The sequence below is a fragment of the Rhipicephalus sanguineus genome, chromosome 11, assembly GCF_013339695.2.
Source record: "Rhipicephalus sanguineus isolate Rsan-2018 chromosome 11, BIME_Rsan_1.4, whole genome shotgun sequence".
In the NCBI taxonomy this organism is placed as follows: Eukaryota; Metazoa; Arthropoda; class Arachnida; order Ixodida; family Ixodidae; genus Rhipicephalus; species Rhipicephalus sanguineus.
The window spans coordinates 57,905,565-57,920,961 of NC_051186.1; the positions used below are offsets into that span (position 1 = coordinate 57,905,565).

The following is a 15,397-nucleotide window of genomic DNA, read 5'->3' on the forward strand; positions in this document are numbered from 1 at the left end:
AAAAACGACAGCAGTACCAGACTTACGCTATTTTCACGTCTCCTGTCGAAACAGAGAATAGTTGTATCACGTGGGATTTGCCGGCGCCCGCTTGTTTTCGATGCGATTGTTGCGAGCGAAGTGTCTAGCTTGCGAGCCCAGCCTTCGTTTTCGCCGCTGTACCTTCGGGATTGTTAGGACCGTTACGCTAAAACATGTTCACACCGCGTCGTTCGGGCACCCCTGGAGGTTCCTTCCTCGCAAGTCCGCACTCGCTGTCGAGAAGTCGGCGTAGTGTTGGAACGCCGCTGGCGTACGGCCGCTCGCCATGCACGCCTGGGTGAATATCTTTGGTTTCGTTTACGTAATGTTTGTTCGTGTCTTACCCCCTATGAACCAAATGAGCTGAGACTTACGTGTTTCTTTTTACTCCTGTATCGAAGCATGCTGTCGCTGTGTCAACTTCAAGACAGCTCCCTGCACCAGTCCCAAGTGCTCGAAGAAACGGCAGACCATGTCGTTGAGCTGTTCGGAACCATTTTGCCAGTACTTGTCAGCGAGGCTCTTGTCGAAGCCGAACGTAAGCACAGACTTCGTAGCACGATCGTTCTTTTTCCACGTGCTTGGTTTCTGGTATTGTGTACACGCGTGGACTCAGCCGTTCGTTTATTTATTTATCGCTCACTTTAATCGCAGCTGGCACAGATATCAGCGCCCGCATTTCGAGCTGCGGATGGGCATGGCTGGTCTGTGGTCGGAAGTTATTTGTGTGGCAGTACAAGCAGGGATCACGTAACAGGAGTGTAAGTATTCTATGTGTTTCAATCTGTCATTCTGTCGTGTTACTTGCCTCTTTCACGAGGGCTTAGGTATGGACATCGTCACAGTAAAACACAGAGATATCGCTTAAACAGCTTACAAGGTATAACGATTACGTTGACTCTTGGCTGTGGAGTAACAACCACATATCCATACCTAGCTGGTGAACATAATCATAGTCGTGCGCAGAGGGGGTGCAGGGGGTCGCCCCCCCCCCCTATTTCTAGTCACCTAAGAAGAGTGGGGAGCAAAGTCTGCCCCATACATTGATTTAATAGGGAGGGGGGTGCCACGATGAACCTTTGCCCTCCCCTGAAAGGAAACCCTGCGCACGCCTATGAACATAATAGTTTTATAGATCATTGAAGGGCCAAGTAGCGAAAACGTTTGCTAAACGTCTACAAAGCCTGGCAGATTCTAATGATAGCTTTCACCTGATGTCGCAGACGCAACTATTTAACGTACTGGTGTTACAACATCGTGGCTACAACTATCTCTATATTAGCCACCATGTTGCATTTCCAAAGCCTAAGGCGTACCAGGGGTCTGTCTTGACCTTTGGAAGTAAAACATGATGTAAATACCAGCAGTATATCCAGCTTGCACCACTGGTACGTCTACCACTGCACTGACTGGTCTGTCTTAACCCATATGCCCAGTGTCCTACATATAGGTTGCTTCTTTGATGCACTCTAACATTGCTATTTCTTTAGCTAATGACTAGTGCCACCTACAGCACATCAAGGAGGCCTTATTCCTCACGTGTGCAAGCCTAGACATTGCTTGCTTTTCATGCTGCCATGTGCCGATCGCTTTCTCCGGGCACACGCGTGCTTTGCGTGAAAGACGCCATGGAGAGGAAGAAGTGCACATGAAATGCCGACCGCTTTCTCCGGGCAAACGCGTGCTTTGTATGAAAGGCGTCATGAAGAGGAAGAAGTGCAATGTCGGTGTGCGCGTGGAATGTTTCAAGGCTTGCCACACCCGCATATAGCACCCCTAATGCCCAGTGTCGTATATGTATAGGACGGCTTGAAAAACAGTGTTGCGTTTACCTGGCAGTAAATTAAAAACTTGTGCTTTCTTTTGAGGGCATAAGTACACTTTTTGTGAAAAAAAAAATTTGTTTTGTCATTTGTTCTGAGTTTGGGCATATATGGGTTAAGTCAACCACTGGACATACCAGTGGTATGTCTTAGGCTTCGAAAATTGGGCACTTGTGGTAACGTCTGGGCCTTACAAGAACATTGCATAACGTTGACAGTGCCGCATGCTAACACTCCCACCGAGCGACCTGGCTCATCGTGCCGACCTGGTCTGTGTGCTGCTGAGGGACGAGCTCGCTCCCGCCGCCCTGGCGGTGGCTCCGGCAGGCACTCTTCGCTACTGGCCCAACATAGCCCACGAGGGCTCCTCGACCGATGCTCTGGCCGATCTCCAGGGAGAGGAGTGCTACTCTCTCACTAATACGCAGGTCGGTGGGCCTGGCAAGATTCATTCTTTCCTCGGTTGCTCGTTCTTACCAGGGCTGGACAGTATTGCAATCGTGTCTTAGAGATACTTTTGAGCATCTGTATTTCTGTGTTGAGGTACTTTTGATAAATGTATTTGTATCTCACTAGTGAAATACTTTTGCTATGTATCAATTACATCACAGTACTGCGCAAGACATAGATATCTCGTTACTTTTTCGTCAGAAATGAGCGGACGTGTTTCCAAAGAGGAACGGAAGACTGTTTTATGCTTGAGCCAAGCAAAAGTGCGCCGCCGGTGGTTGCGGAAGAGAGCGGTGGAGGGTTCCCCACATGCATAGGAATGGCTCATGTGGTAAAGGGCCCGATGAAGTGGTATTTATTCATTTCAACACGAAGTTTTCTCGTTCACGTTTATGAGTCTTGTGTTGAGGCCGAACCAATGCTCTCTAGAGACAGCTTATTTGAGAAGCTGCTGTTGCTTGAGAGAAATTAATGCAACAACCTTCTCAGTAAAACAGATCTTGTTCTTAACTAAACTTTTTCTTAATTCACCAGTATTCATTAGTGGTTTGAGTGATATGCTTGATATGCAAGTTTCAGTATGCTGCAACATTCACAGTATTATTTAATAAATCCCTTTGCAGAGCATCAGCATCCCTGAACTAGAACAAGTATTCCAGTATCTGTATTCTGGGATACTTTTTTCGTCTTTTTGCAAATGTATCTTCGAAATATCCTGTTACGTCAAATACAAATGCACCTCAGTATCTGTATTTTAGGCTTCGAGCACATGTATTTCGATATCTGTATTCCGGAATACACTCAAACCTCATTATAACGAAGTTACATCTTACATGAAAATAAGTTTGTTATATCCGAAAATTCGTTATAAACGTATATTCCTAACACTGTATCTGTTGCAAGACTATTTTTCATTTACTTCGTTATAAATGGTATTTTGTTATATCCGTGTTCATTATATCAAGGTTTCAGTGTACTTCCAGAGTAAAATGTCGCTAGGCAAAAAGTTTCAAAGGTGTTGAAAGACATAGCGATGCAGTGTTAGCAAAGGATATGCCTGAAGCAAAAGAAGTGCTGATGGCACCACAGTACAACACGCCATATACTGCAAAGCATAACATCTTGTATATTATTCAGTGTCTGTAGGCAAGACCCTCGCGGATGCATGCTAATAATGCTGCAGATCTTATTGATACACGACAACAATGTCGAATGTGAATAGATATTTAGCGCTCTAAGCAAGACAGACGCATAATTGACTTGTCATTCTGTTCCCATGACAGCCCATAGGCTGCATTTTGGCCACCACCACAAGCTCTCTGATGCTCGTCACACCATCCTCAGTTGACGGTCAGGTAAGTTATTTAGCAGTAAGGTTTATGCTGGCTTTTTGGTAAAAAATTACAGTCATGCAACATTCAGTGACCGAAGGTAGTCTCAAAGGGAAAAACGTACATGCATGTACTGGAAAGAGTTAATTTTTATTCGTTCGGTTTTGTACGCAGCAATATCTCATTGATTTCTCCCTAATGATGTAGATATTGGAATGCTAAAAGTAATGTCATCTTATACTTTAGTAAATATTACAATTCATCGTTGATGAAATTTCTTAGTCTAGAAAAACTCTGAATGCAGCCTCCTTAATGTTTTTTAATCACTACAGATATGTATATATATCTTCTTCTTTAATTTCAAGGCCCAAATTTGTTGCTCACAAATAAGACCACTTAGGATGAAGTGCTGTTGGTTAGTACGAACCATGCTATAATCGTCTTCAAAAAAACCACGGTATTAATGGCTAAAGTAAAAATTTCAGAAATATAATTGGCACCTGGTAGCTTCCTTGCAACTGAGTTCTGTTTAGTGGTCTGTATGCACCAGCTGGCATTGTCACAGGCATTCGTGTTTCCTTTGTAGTAAGTAGTCCCAGTGCAGTTGCTCCTCGTAAGTTCAATATGTCATGACCAGGTTTTTATTTGGAGCAGGTAGGGAAATTTGAGCGCGTTGAAAATATATCTGTGGTTGACAAGCGCAACTGCTAAAGACAAAGGAAGAAGGCGTGAACACAAGTATGTCCTTTCTTGTCTTTGTGTAGCTGTTGCACTGTTTGACTATGAATTCAATTGGACTGCCACGATTATACCACGAAAATCTCCTCTCGCAGACGGCACTGTTGATCAAGCCTCTCAAGGCACCTCAGGGCCTCTTGGCGGGCATCAGTCGACGGGTGTCCTCGTTCATTTTCGGAGCCATGCCATCTCAGTCGTCCGAAGCGGTGAGTCTGCGCACGTCTGTGACCGAGATGGTAGCTCTCCTCAAGCATGCTTTCGAGCTCGGTGTGAGGCGTCCCTCTTCCTAATGTGGCCATTGTCACAATTTATTTGCGTATCTTGAGACCAAAAGCCAAAGACACCGACACAGATAAGTTGTCTTTGTGTCTGTCACCTCGGAATATGACCCGCCAAGGTGGGTCTAGGGGTTCTGGTACTCGACCGCTGATCACGGGATCGAATCCGTGCCGCAGCGACCGCATTTCGATAGAGGTGAAATGCTAGAGATTTAAGTGCACATTAAAGAACCACAGGTGGACAAAATTTCCGGAGCCTTCCACATTACGGCATCCCTCATAATCGCACGTGGTTTTGAGACGTAGCACCCCAGCAATTATTATTACCTCAGAATGTGCTAAACTAACATGCCCTGTTTTCCATCCGAGCGTTTTATTTGCACACTTTTTATGTGCCGTAGTAAAGCAGAGTGTTGCGTCCCTGGCAGTTTGGAATCTTGTGCTAGTAGCACGCGCTCTCATTTGTGTTTCTTGGTGGCTTGCTTTGTGCCTGTTTTTGAAAGTCTCACCAGAAGTAAAGGACGTCTTCAGAAATGAAGATCTGCAGTACAACTTCTCTAATACGTTTTTCACGGGATCACGATAAGATAATGCAGTATCCGAGAAATGTATAATGCAAACGTGTGCTTAAAAATGGGAGAAAGTGCTGCTAAATAATAAATCGGATGCATGGCATGCAGTTCCACCTCGGAAAAATTTATTCATCAGTTTGTGGCTTGAAGAAGTTCTAGTCTGGTGTTTCTTTCATGCCTCTGCCAGAACGAGACCGATTTCGAGCAGTTGGGGCAGTCCACATCACCAAAATTATTGTACTTCCTCAGTGCATCCAGTGCATTGACAGTTCATGACGTATCAGGGATCCTATGGGAACATTGTGTGGAAACAGGATTCCAGCATGTATAGTAAAATCCCGATCAAGTGCCCTAAAATCTCAGCAGCCTATTGTCAGTGTCAGGGATTTCTGGTCGAGGATTTAAATGTATTCCTTTATACTTTGGCCGTATTGGATCATTAGTTTCCCAAACCCTGCAATCTTAATTGTCTGGCTCCCTCAGAACAACATGCATTTAAAGCTTTACCAATGTAGAATTAATTATTCTTGCACATAGTACTAAAAAAAAAAAAGAACTGGATGAAGCAAAGAAAGACACATGTATGTCTTTCTTCGCTTTGTCCCGTTCTTTTTGTAGTTTTTGCAAGGAAAGCCGATCATGTTTAACCAACTAGCCCATTGTCAGGTTCTTCTTAAATATAGAATTACTATGTTTCGACGGTACCTGCCCTATCAGGTACCGTCGAAATCTTTGACACCACTGCAATTTTTTGAGGGAACCTCAAGGCAGCGGTGCCGCATGTATTTCCCATTTGCACATTTTCTGACCCTCCAAGCACCTTCTCGCAGCAGGAGTGGTGCTTTTGGCATTGCGCGAAGGTAATTTACTTTTGCGGGAGGAATCGGATTTCTCTTCGGCATCTCGTCAAGAAGTGACAATTTCATCGAAGATTGCCAAGCAGCCTATAGCTGTAAGTGATTCACCGGGCTCTGCCGTCGTCAATTTGTTTTTCCAGAGGCACCTCGTCAAAGTGCTCGTGGAGCCCACGGAAGAGGAGGACGAGAAGTACGTCTATGTGCTGCTGCGCAACACCCTCCAGAAGTGGTTTCTCGAAGAAGCAGGACCTGAAAAGGCAAGTAGCAGGGATGGGCGAATAGAAAATTTGAGATTCGAAACGAATAGTGATTTGGTCAAATAATTTCAAATAGAACAGTTCGAGTAGTATATATTGCATATTGTAAAGAAAAATGAGCGTTTTGGTCATGACACAACTTACTTGTACAATATATTTATGAATTAAAACCAGGCTTGTGCAAATGTTAACAAAGGGGGAAGCAACTTTGAGTAGTAGCAGAATTTGGATAGTACTAGCGTTTAGATAAAATACGTTTTGTTTGAAAATTTGCTATACCTAGTGCATATAAGCTCATATAACACACCTCTAAACTAAAAAATAATAATAATAATTGAGGTGCAGGTAATATAGACATTTGACCTTGGAGTGTGGCTTTGCGGCAGTGCTGATTTTTTTGGACAGGTGGTTCAGGGACATTGCAGCCCCACTCTGCAGTGAAACCACCTTTTCAAGCGCTACATGTGGTAAACTGCATCTATTCGTTCATTTCGAATGCTTTGAAATTTGGGAAAATATAAATTCATGTTGAAGCGAATTCGAATGCTGCTATAAGTGTCCGAATATTCAAAGCGCTTGAATATTTGCTTGTGTCTAGTGAGTACTTGTGTAATCAAGTAATTCCTCTCTTCACCTGTGTTTGCTCCTTTTTTTTTTATGTGCTACAGCCATTGGTTTTCTTGGATGTGAGGTTGCACTGTATAAGTTGCAGCATGATCATGAACACATTTAGACAATATCTAAATAGACTTGATCCGAATATGTTTCTTCCTTGTTGCACTGCATACAATGTAACTTCACTTTCGTGATCAAGAACCAACCAACAGTCATACATGAAGCCTTTCATTTAGCCGTGTTAGTAGGATTACTTGTTGATGTGCTTTCACATTCATTGGTATGCTTGTCATATTCCTTTTCAGTTGTGTGGCGAGTGCGACCTGGATCGTTCCATGAAAGAACAGTTCCATGAAGCATTGTGGGTAAGTCTAACATTGAGCACAGTGCACTGTAGAACATTTGGCCAGAACCACTTATTCAACGCAAGGTATCCTTAAAGGGGTCATGAACCACTTTTCCAAGTAATGATCTAATGACCTCAGTATCGGAGTGTACTGCCTCCCGAATCGATTGCCGCAAAAATTTCTCGAATCCGTCAAGAATCAGCGGAGTTACGGGGGTTTGGCGCACGCTCCCAGCGCTTTCTCTCTTTTCTCGTGCCGACGAGCGCACTGGAAGCTAGACAGGGAGGGATGGCATGGGGGTAATAAGTTACGTCAGCGCGCGTCATGAAACGCGATCGCTCTCCCGCTGTGATTCGCTTGCGCGAGTGCGGCTACCGTGTACTGAGGAGTGCGGCGCCGGCAAGTGGCAGCACCCCGCGGCAAGAAGCGCATCTGATCCGAACGCCGCTCTTGATTTACGTTGGCTATCGGCCAATAAGCATGCTATGTCTCTTGCGACGTAAACGGACAGATCCGCGACGTAAACGGACAGACGCCCCGCCCACCGACGAGAGTGAGAACCGGCCTCTGTTTGAAAAGAGGGTGCCTGGGGAAACGGCAACTTCGCGCTCCGCTTGTGGCCATTACGCGGCGCGCACAACTGTAATATTTGGCAGAGCAGTTCATAGCCGTGTCAGCTTTCCGCAGGATGTGTTTTTTCAACAAGCCCAAGGGGTGCTTCATGACCCCTTTATAATATTAGCTGGAGATTTGTAAGCAGTAGTCTGCTTAAACTTAGTGATCATTAAGGTGGAAAGACTTGTTTTCTACGCGGTTTTATGTTAATTTCTAATCTGGGTTCTCTGCATATTATGAAGAAAAACAATTTCGCGCATGTGTGCATTGGACATCCTCTCCTCTTTCGTTTTGGTTCACAGGAACATGGGAACACCCTTCCGAGGCACCTGAGGGCCTGGTGCATTGACATGCAGTTGTCAGCGTATGTACCGGCGGGGCAATTTTTTGTGTTTTTTTTTCTGTCTCTTTAATTACTTATGCAAGTTATGTAACTTTCCATAATACCAGCAAACATGCGTAAAGACTACACAGAAAGACATAGGACAACCTTAGTCTTCAAGTGATTTTTAATCTACATGAAGGACCGATATATACAGGGTGTCTTTTTTTTTAGACAATAGTACAGGTCTTTTATAAAATCATATGACAGTAAGGCCCCTGTCGTTTTCGTGCTCGAACTCCACGTCCAGGCGGAAATACTTTGCCGCAGTTAAAATGACACTGTTGCAACTAATTAACAAAAACATGTTAATTAACTTTTTCATTATTGACTTTAGGGCAGGTGTTTGTATTACAAAGTTGTAGTGCGTGCTGATTTGTGGCATACCCACTTTTTAAGAATCACAAAAGTTGCACGTGGCCCGAGACATTCGTCATCGAATTTCAAGGGTGAAATCGAAACTGACCGCGCACGAAGTGCAACCGTTTCGCTACGTCAGACCGAAATGGCCCGTGACAAGGGAGTGACGAAATTTGAATGAAGGTGCGCCGCAACCGTATGTTTTTGTGAAAAGCTGCAAGTAATCTCACTTGTGCCGGCGCATTGCCTTACTTTTGCGTGTAGTGATTGATGCTTATCCGTTTCTTTCGAACTGCACACAAGAAAACCGCAATATCAACCTTTTCTTTGTCACACGAAGACGACGAGACAGTCACCTTCAGGGAACAGCGAGGACGGTCGCTCGCTCGCTAACGGGTGTGCCTCGCTTTGACAGATCTATGGCACTGCAGTGGCGGTGACTCGGGGAAGATGGGTGGGACAAAGAACCTTCTTGTTTTGAACACGAAAATGTAGTGTACGTTGGGTGCAGTTTCCTGCCGAGGAATCAACACGACAGCTTTAATTTATGTAACGCTGCCCAGCCTGGTGTATTCCTCCCAGAAGCAGCTAGAGCACGTTTTCTTTTTTCATTGCATTGTGCAATAGATGAAGTTTGCAGGAGACTTGCTACTATTACTCAACAGCCCTAGCTCGTATGCAGTTGATGTAGACTCAAACTAAAAATGTCTGCCATGTTTATTTTTCCCACTTTATGGGGGTATTTTGTAGTCGTTCTTTGAAATGAAAAAATAAGATTGCGTGGTTAGCACTGCGTGCGTACATGAATCAGCCAGCTATGACTCCAATTATATTTTATATTGCCCTGCAATTATTTCGCAAGAGTGTTATGGGCGTAATTAACAGAAAGTATACACAGTACCAGTTAAAGTCGTGACACTGAAAGAAGTTCCTTAAACAATCTAGATAATATCTGGTGTGCGGCAGGTATCTTCACAATCACCGAAGGTTGGACAGTGTCACCTTTATGCTCAAGGCATAAGTAGCTGAAACGGGCCGGGCCGGGTACGGGCCACATTTAAGAACACCGGGCCGGGCTCGGGCGGGCCGGAACATGGCGTTTTCGGCCCGTGCAGTGCTCTAGGACAGAGTGCTGGCACACGTGTCACCCACCCTGTGAATTTTAAGAGCCTCTACTATATTTCCCTTTCTCTTTGTTGCCCTCCCACACGCATCACAGAAGTAGCGTCATGTGTCGGGATACAACCTTCGCACTTTTTGCAGTGCGTCGCCAATAAACCATCCCCTGCTAGTGATGTAACAGCCGTACGGTGCTCCCTGAGGCGTTCGTTGACGTATCTGCCCGTCTTGCCCATATGCACCTTGCCGCAGGCAAGTGGAAGGGAGTAGTAACACCTGTTCTGCTAGCTGTAAACTTGGATTGGTGTTTCTCGAAACACCGCGGCTTCTCAGGTTCCGTCACTGCGAAGCATAGCTGCGCCAGCTTGTTAGGAGCTGGCAAAAGGACGCCAAGACCACATTTAGCTGTCCGTGTTTCTGTGTAGTCTTTGGGCATGTTCGCTAGTAGTATTATGGAAGCATTCAATCGCTACCAAAAATGCATTAACTTTTCCGTAAGTACGGTAGTTGTGACTGTTCCTTCCTACATACGTTACAGGAACGGAGTCGCTGTACTGATGGCTGCTCTCAACCCCCAGGTTTCCCAACAGCTGCACTATGCCATCGGTGAGCCTTAACTTTAGTATGCCCTGCAACGTGGACTCCATGCGATAGCATTCTTAGCAAGACATATTTTTTTTTGGCTTCAATGCATTGTTTAAAAACGACAATACGTAACAGCATTCAAGAAACACAATAGCTTGCACAGCTTTTGTATGCGTTGTAGTTCTTCACACACCTCTTGTGATAGAAAATTCTTGGAACACGGGATGTCACTGGGGGCAATGTTTCGACAAGCTGTCTTGTCTTGTTCAAGGCTGCAGTGTTGCCACCTTGAAGAAAAGAGCACTCCTGTTTAACCTCTTCAGTGCTTCTCGTTTGTTTTTTTCGACGGAGTTTTGCATTTTGTATCCGTTGCTTATTTAGGCTGTTGCTTATTTAGCACGGGGGTATGCACATAGAAATTCATTTGTTTTTTTTTTTCCAGGCACGGTGGACGTCCGAAATGTGGGCTCTCCCAATGACAGCCCAGTGTGCTTTACGGATTTCACGGTGCTTCGTTTCTCGGAGCAGTACACGGTTAGTTCTTTTTCACTGCGTCTAATGCTCGATCTTGTATGGCTAACGAAAGACACGGGTTGTTTCACGCTGACGGTAACCGAAGAATATTTTAGAGGGTCGCTAAAATGAAAAGTTGGTTCGGCCTCTTCAGTAGATTAGCCATCTACCGTATTAAAAAGTTGTTCCTGTTGTGAGAAGAGGCTTCATCAGCTACAAGAAACGTAGGATAGACGGGCGTCAACGTCACCTCGAAGTTCTCACCGTAGCGTTGCAGACATTGGCGGCATCTATCCAAGCATGGTTAACATTTTCTCTCTGAACACGGAAGGGATTGTGTTGGACTGAACTTACTTTCGAGAAGCTCTAATAAATAATGATCTACAAAATGTGCAGGAAATGCTCGTGAAATCCGGAATGTCACACAAACGTCCCGACAGCGGCCATTCTGTGCAGAATTTTAAAAATTTAACGTTGATCTTAAATTAATGTACAGAGCTTGGAGGGAATACCGTCTCAGTGTAAACTGATCTTTTTTCGTTTTGTTTCTTTTTGTTTTTATGTTCCCTTAAAGATGCGTAAATAATAAAGTGCACCAAAAGACAGATATCAGTGAACAACGGGACGGTGTGCCAAATCTCAACTGAACTTTATTGAAAGCCCGAAATACAAAAAAAAAAATCATTCATACTGCAGTATCTCGGAGTGCAGATAATTTGGCTTGTTGGTTTATGATTCAAGGGACAACGCAAAAACCGACAAGACGTACAGAAGAAGACACACACAGCACCGACTTTCGACAATGTCCCATCATTTTTTAGCGCTGTTCCTTGAATTGTGCGCTATCTCGCGGGAAAGATATGAATGACATAACAAAAGCTTGCTGTGCTCGTTTTGACTGGTTCATGGCGGTGTTAATAAAAATTGCTTTGTATTGTTTTATCCTATCTTTTTTTTGAAGCAAGCTACATCACTGATGAGGTGTAACACTATCCTTGTTCCAGGAGAGGAACGAGGAATCCTTGCTCAACTACAAGTTTGTCCTTCCATCGGTAAATCGTCGTACCAGCTTTGTTTATGGCACCACCAAAGTGTACTGCGTGACCCGTGAGTATTGCACTTGGCTGAGATGGTTGAGGTTGAATGATTGCATGTTCCTAAGATTGAAGCAATGTGTGAGGCTCACAGTGCTTCTTTCTGTAGTCGGTTACAACAAAAAAAAATATTAAGAGAGAAATGTTTGTTGTTATGACCGAAAGCATTACGTTTGGCTGAGCAGCGACGTTAGAATGTCTGACGAAATGTACCAGGATGTTCAAGTGTCCAACCTCAAACCAGCGATGCAAACGTGTGTCTGTATGGGAAAGTCAACTACCCGAAACACGGGAAGTGCTTGACGTTCCGAAAATGATCAGTGCTATTGGAAGGAACATTGATGCAAATTCTCTGTGGGAGGGAGAGTGATGGCTGTGGGTGGAGCAGACATTTTTTTCCTAGGTTGCAAGCCATTGTAGAAGAAATATTAATTTTAAAATTTTGCATTTTCGGATTCAGACGGAAACGGGGTTTCAGTAACAGAAACTTCGTGTTATGCTCGGACATGTATGGACTTGAAAATGATGCAGTAGAGCAAATACGGCCCCTTTAATTAAAAATCTTCCCATTTTTAAACTGTATTCTTCCGGCAAAGTGCTTTATGTATTTTTTAATCCTGTCAAGAAGTTTGTTTGACAGGATTATCATCATGTTTCACTTGCTGCCTGTTGGCCTGAGTTTGTATGTGGTTATCGACTGGTGAAAGCCTTCAGCAAGCATTAATGGCTTTTTTTGCTCGCACCCTGCAGTATTCATGTTTAGACTATTTGTTTGGCGTTTTGATGTTTTAATAAATTGATTGATTGAGTGACTGACTGATTGATTGATAACTGATGGTGCGCAAAGATGCCATACTTATCACTGTCTTGTGCATTCACTCTGACATGTGTGTGTTTGTGTTCTGTTTTTCAGCTGGCAGCAACGTGGACGACCCAGATGTAATAGAATTCAAGAAGGACAAGCTTCTCGGAGCAGGTGAGGCAGCCTACCAGCATCTGCAAAAATACTGCTTGCCATCTTTTATTCTGGGTTTTTAATACAAAACTGACTAAGGGCAGCAGTGGCATTGTCTGATGGGGCTCATCTTCACCCCAAAATTTTTACATTTCATGTGTGTACATGCATTTCATACATATAGAATATATGTAGAATCTGGGACCTAACCTAACCTGACAACAACAGTGTTTGGAGCTGAAAGTCCGCGTATCTCCAAAAGTACAGCTTTATTGTTTGAAAACGTCACTGCAGTCGTTTGAATGGCTATCCCTAAGAGGTTGCAGTAAGTTCCACCCAATGCGTAGGATGAACCCCCTTCCTCCCCGTACACAATGCTTTGTTCTCAGGGCATGTTGTGACCATAGCTCAAGTAAAGTACTGAGAGTAGTGGATTCACTATGTTCTCATGCAGCGGTGTCTGTTGTTTGCCCTGTCTGTTCGCAGGCTCCTACGAAGGAACGCCATTGTTTTTTTCACATGTCCACGGCATCGTCTGCATTCGTTCTGTCCACGCACCTGCACAAGATGCCAGGTTAGTGTATGCTCAGAAGCTTCACGATTCCTGCCTCACTCTTTGATTCCTCATTTAGCAGATTTATGCATTGGCACTTCAGCGACCGAGCTTGGCACAACATGTTGGCGCTACGACGATGCCCATGAATGTGTAGCATATCTCGGTACTAGATCTTCTGGTGTTGTGCATAAGTTGGCTGATTTTGTTGTTACCTGCAGCAGTAACATCTCAATCTCAGTGGGAATGCAGTTTAGAAAGGGCGGTTCAGTTTTGTGACATGATAGAGTTTCGAATGCTTGTCAGTTATTTCATAATTATGGTAAGGCAGCACTGGACATTGAAACGAATACACAAGGAACAAGAAGATAAGACGTGCATAATTATGAACCCAAATCAATTGGCCCCCCTGTCTGTTATCCTGCAGTTATTTGATTAACACCTGGCCTTGTACATGCACAATGTGATCAGCTCTTGAAGAGAACATCTACTGATATTCAAACCAGCATAAATTTAACATATCATCAGCATCACAATGAAAAAATTCCTGTTGTGATGCATTAGATACCTCTGCTACACTGGTGAGAAATCGTCACTGACTTGTGTCAAAACTGAGTTTCAGTTAGTTGAATGTGAAATGCCACTTGCATTTCCTTTAACAATGGACTACACTAAACTTGGACTTGTGAGACATAATTCTTTGTGGACAAGCACCGGTATGTAATGTGGGGCACTTTACATAACGACAGCTGGCAAGTGATCTAGCTTCGAGTGACGATAGTTTTGTAACATTTTGTTACTTTTGTTTTACAGCCGTACGGTGGAACTCTTGCTTCAAGACCATGGTTCTCCGGAAGATAATATGGAGGTCAGCACTGCAAGCTCGGCTTTTTATTTTAAGTGCGCGGTTTGAGCATTAATGTAATGTGCAGGTTAATGTGCACTGCAAGATAGACTCGAGTATTGTGGCCTGTGATCGTGCAGCACGGGATCACCAGCAACGGCAACCTTGCTGTGTAGGACCATCGGACTTTTTTTCTGGGGGGTCTAGGGCAAATCACCAATTGCAATGATACGTTCGCAAGGGCCAATGTTGCTCCAGCCTTTGATGTCTTTCTCTGAACAGCCCAGTTATAGTTGTAGAGAAAAGAACGTCACAAAATCTGGTGAGCTGCCATATCGTAGGTCATGCAGGCATTCGATTACCTCTAGGAAATGGTACAAACGACAGAAAAATAGCAAGCAGTGTGACCACGAGCATGCCTGTAGCACTAATTCCTGAAATCGTAACATTTCTTAACCGTAAGACAGGATAAGAAAAATTATGGTGCTTTAAAAACTTGGGGGGGGGGGGGGGGGGGGGGGGGGGCATGTTGCCAGATTAAATGGGCCCTCCAACACTTTTTTGAGCATGGTCAGAAAACGCTGCCGATTGGTAGTCGAGACGTCTGAGAGCATGTGAGCCAAAGATTATAGCCCAGCTCGTGGCCTGGAATTCACAATTAATTCTCAAAGTCAGCTAGAAATTGCTTGCTCTTCTCTCGACAAATGATGCCATAAACCCAAATGGCCGCGTCATTAACACAAAGTCCACAGCCATTGGTCGATTTAAGCATTATGAGCTGCATAGTTACGGCAGCCACGCTGCGGGTTGCCGGGACGTGCTTGCACGCTCGCTCGTAATCACACTGAAACCCGTATGTTCGAAGAAAAAATAAATAAAAGAGAGTGCTCAGGGTCACACCTATGTTTCAAAACTAACATGTATGTCGCATAAATTATACTTTGGTTAAATTCTATGCAGTAGAGTCATGTCCAGTAAAAAACTGTGGGCACAGTTGTGCACGCTTATGTATGGCATCAGAAACAAATGGAGTGATGAAAATAGTGATAGATATTTAAGATATGTCACACATATCTTAAAACAATTTC

General features: G+C 44.1%; 1 protein-coding gene across 1 annotated transcript in view; it reads left to right on the forward strand.

Annotated features, from left to right (window-relative positions):
- The first annotated feature begins 74 nt into the window (after window positions 1-74).
- The window catches only part of LOC119374376 (nuclear pore complex protein Nup133), a 42,661-nt gene continuing 27,338 nt past the window's right edge, over window positions 75-15,397 (forward strand). The window contains exons 1-15 of the mRNA XM_037644468.2: window positions 75-319; window positions 423-559; window positions 676-782; window positions 2,063-2,272; window positions 3,578-3,649; window positions 4,459-4,569; window positions 6,211-6,327; window positions 7,248-7,307; window positions 8,207-8,268; window positions 10,304-10,371; window positions 10,793-10,884; window positions 11,868-11,970; window positions 12,871-12,933; window positions 13,399-13,486; window positions 14,279-14,333. Of these exons, the coding sequence (XP_037500396.1) occupies window positions 195-319; window positions 423-559; window positions 676-782; window positions 2,063-2,272; window positions 3,578-3,649; window positions 4,459-4,569; window positions 6,211-6,327; window positions 7,248-7,307; window positions 8,207-8,268; window positions 10,304-10,371; window positions 10,793-10,884; window positions 11,868-11,970; window positions 12,871-12,933; window positions 13,399-13,486; window positions 14,279-14,333 (1,470 nt within the window). The 5' untranslated portion in view covers window positions 75-194. The remainder of the gene's footprint in view (window positions 320-422; window positions 560-675; window positions 783-2,062; window positions 2,273-3,577; window positions 3,650-4,458; window positions 4,570-6,210; window positions 6,328-7,247; window positions 7,308-8,206; window positions 8,269-10,303; window positions 10,372-10,792; window positions 10,885-11,867; window positions 11,971-12,870; window positions 12,934-13,398; window positions 13,487-14,278; window positions 14,334-15,397) is intronic.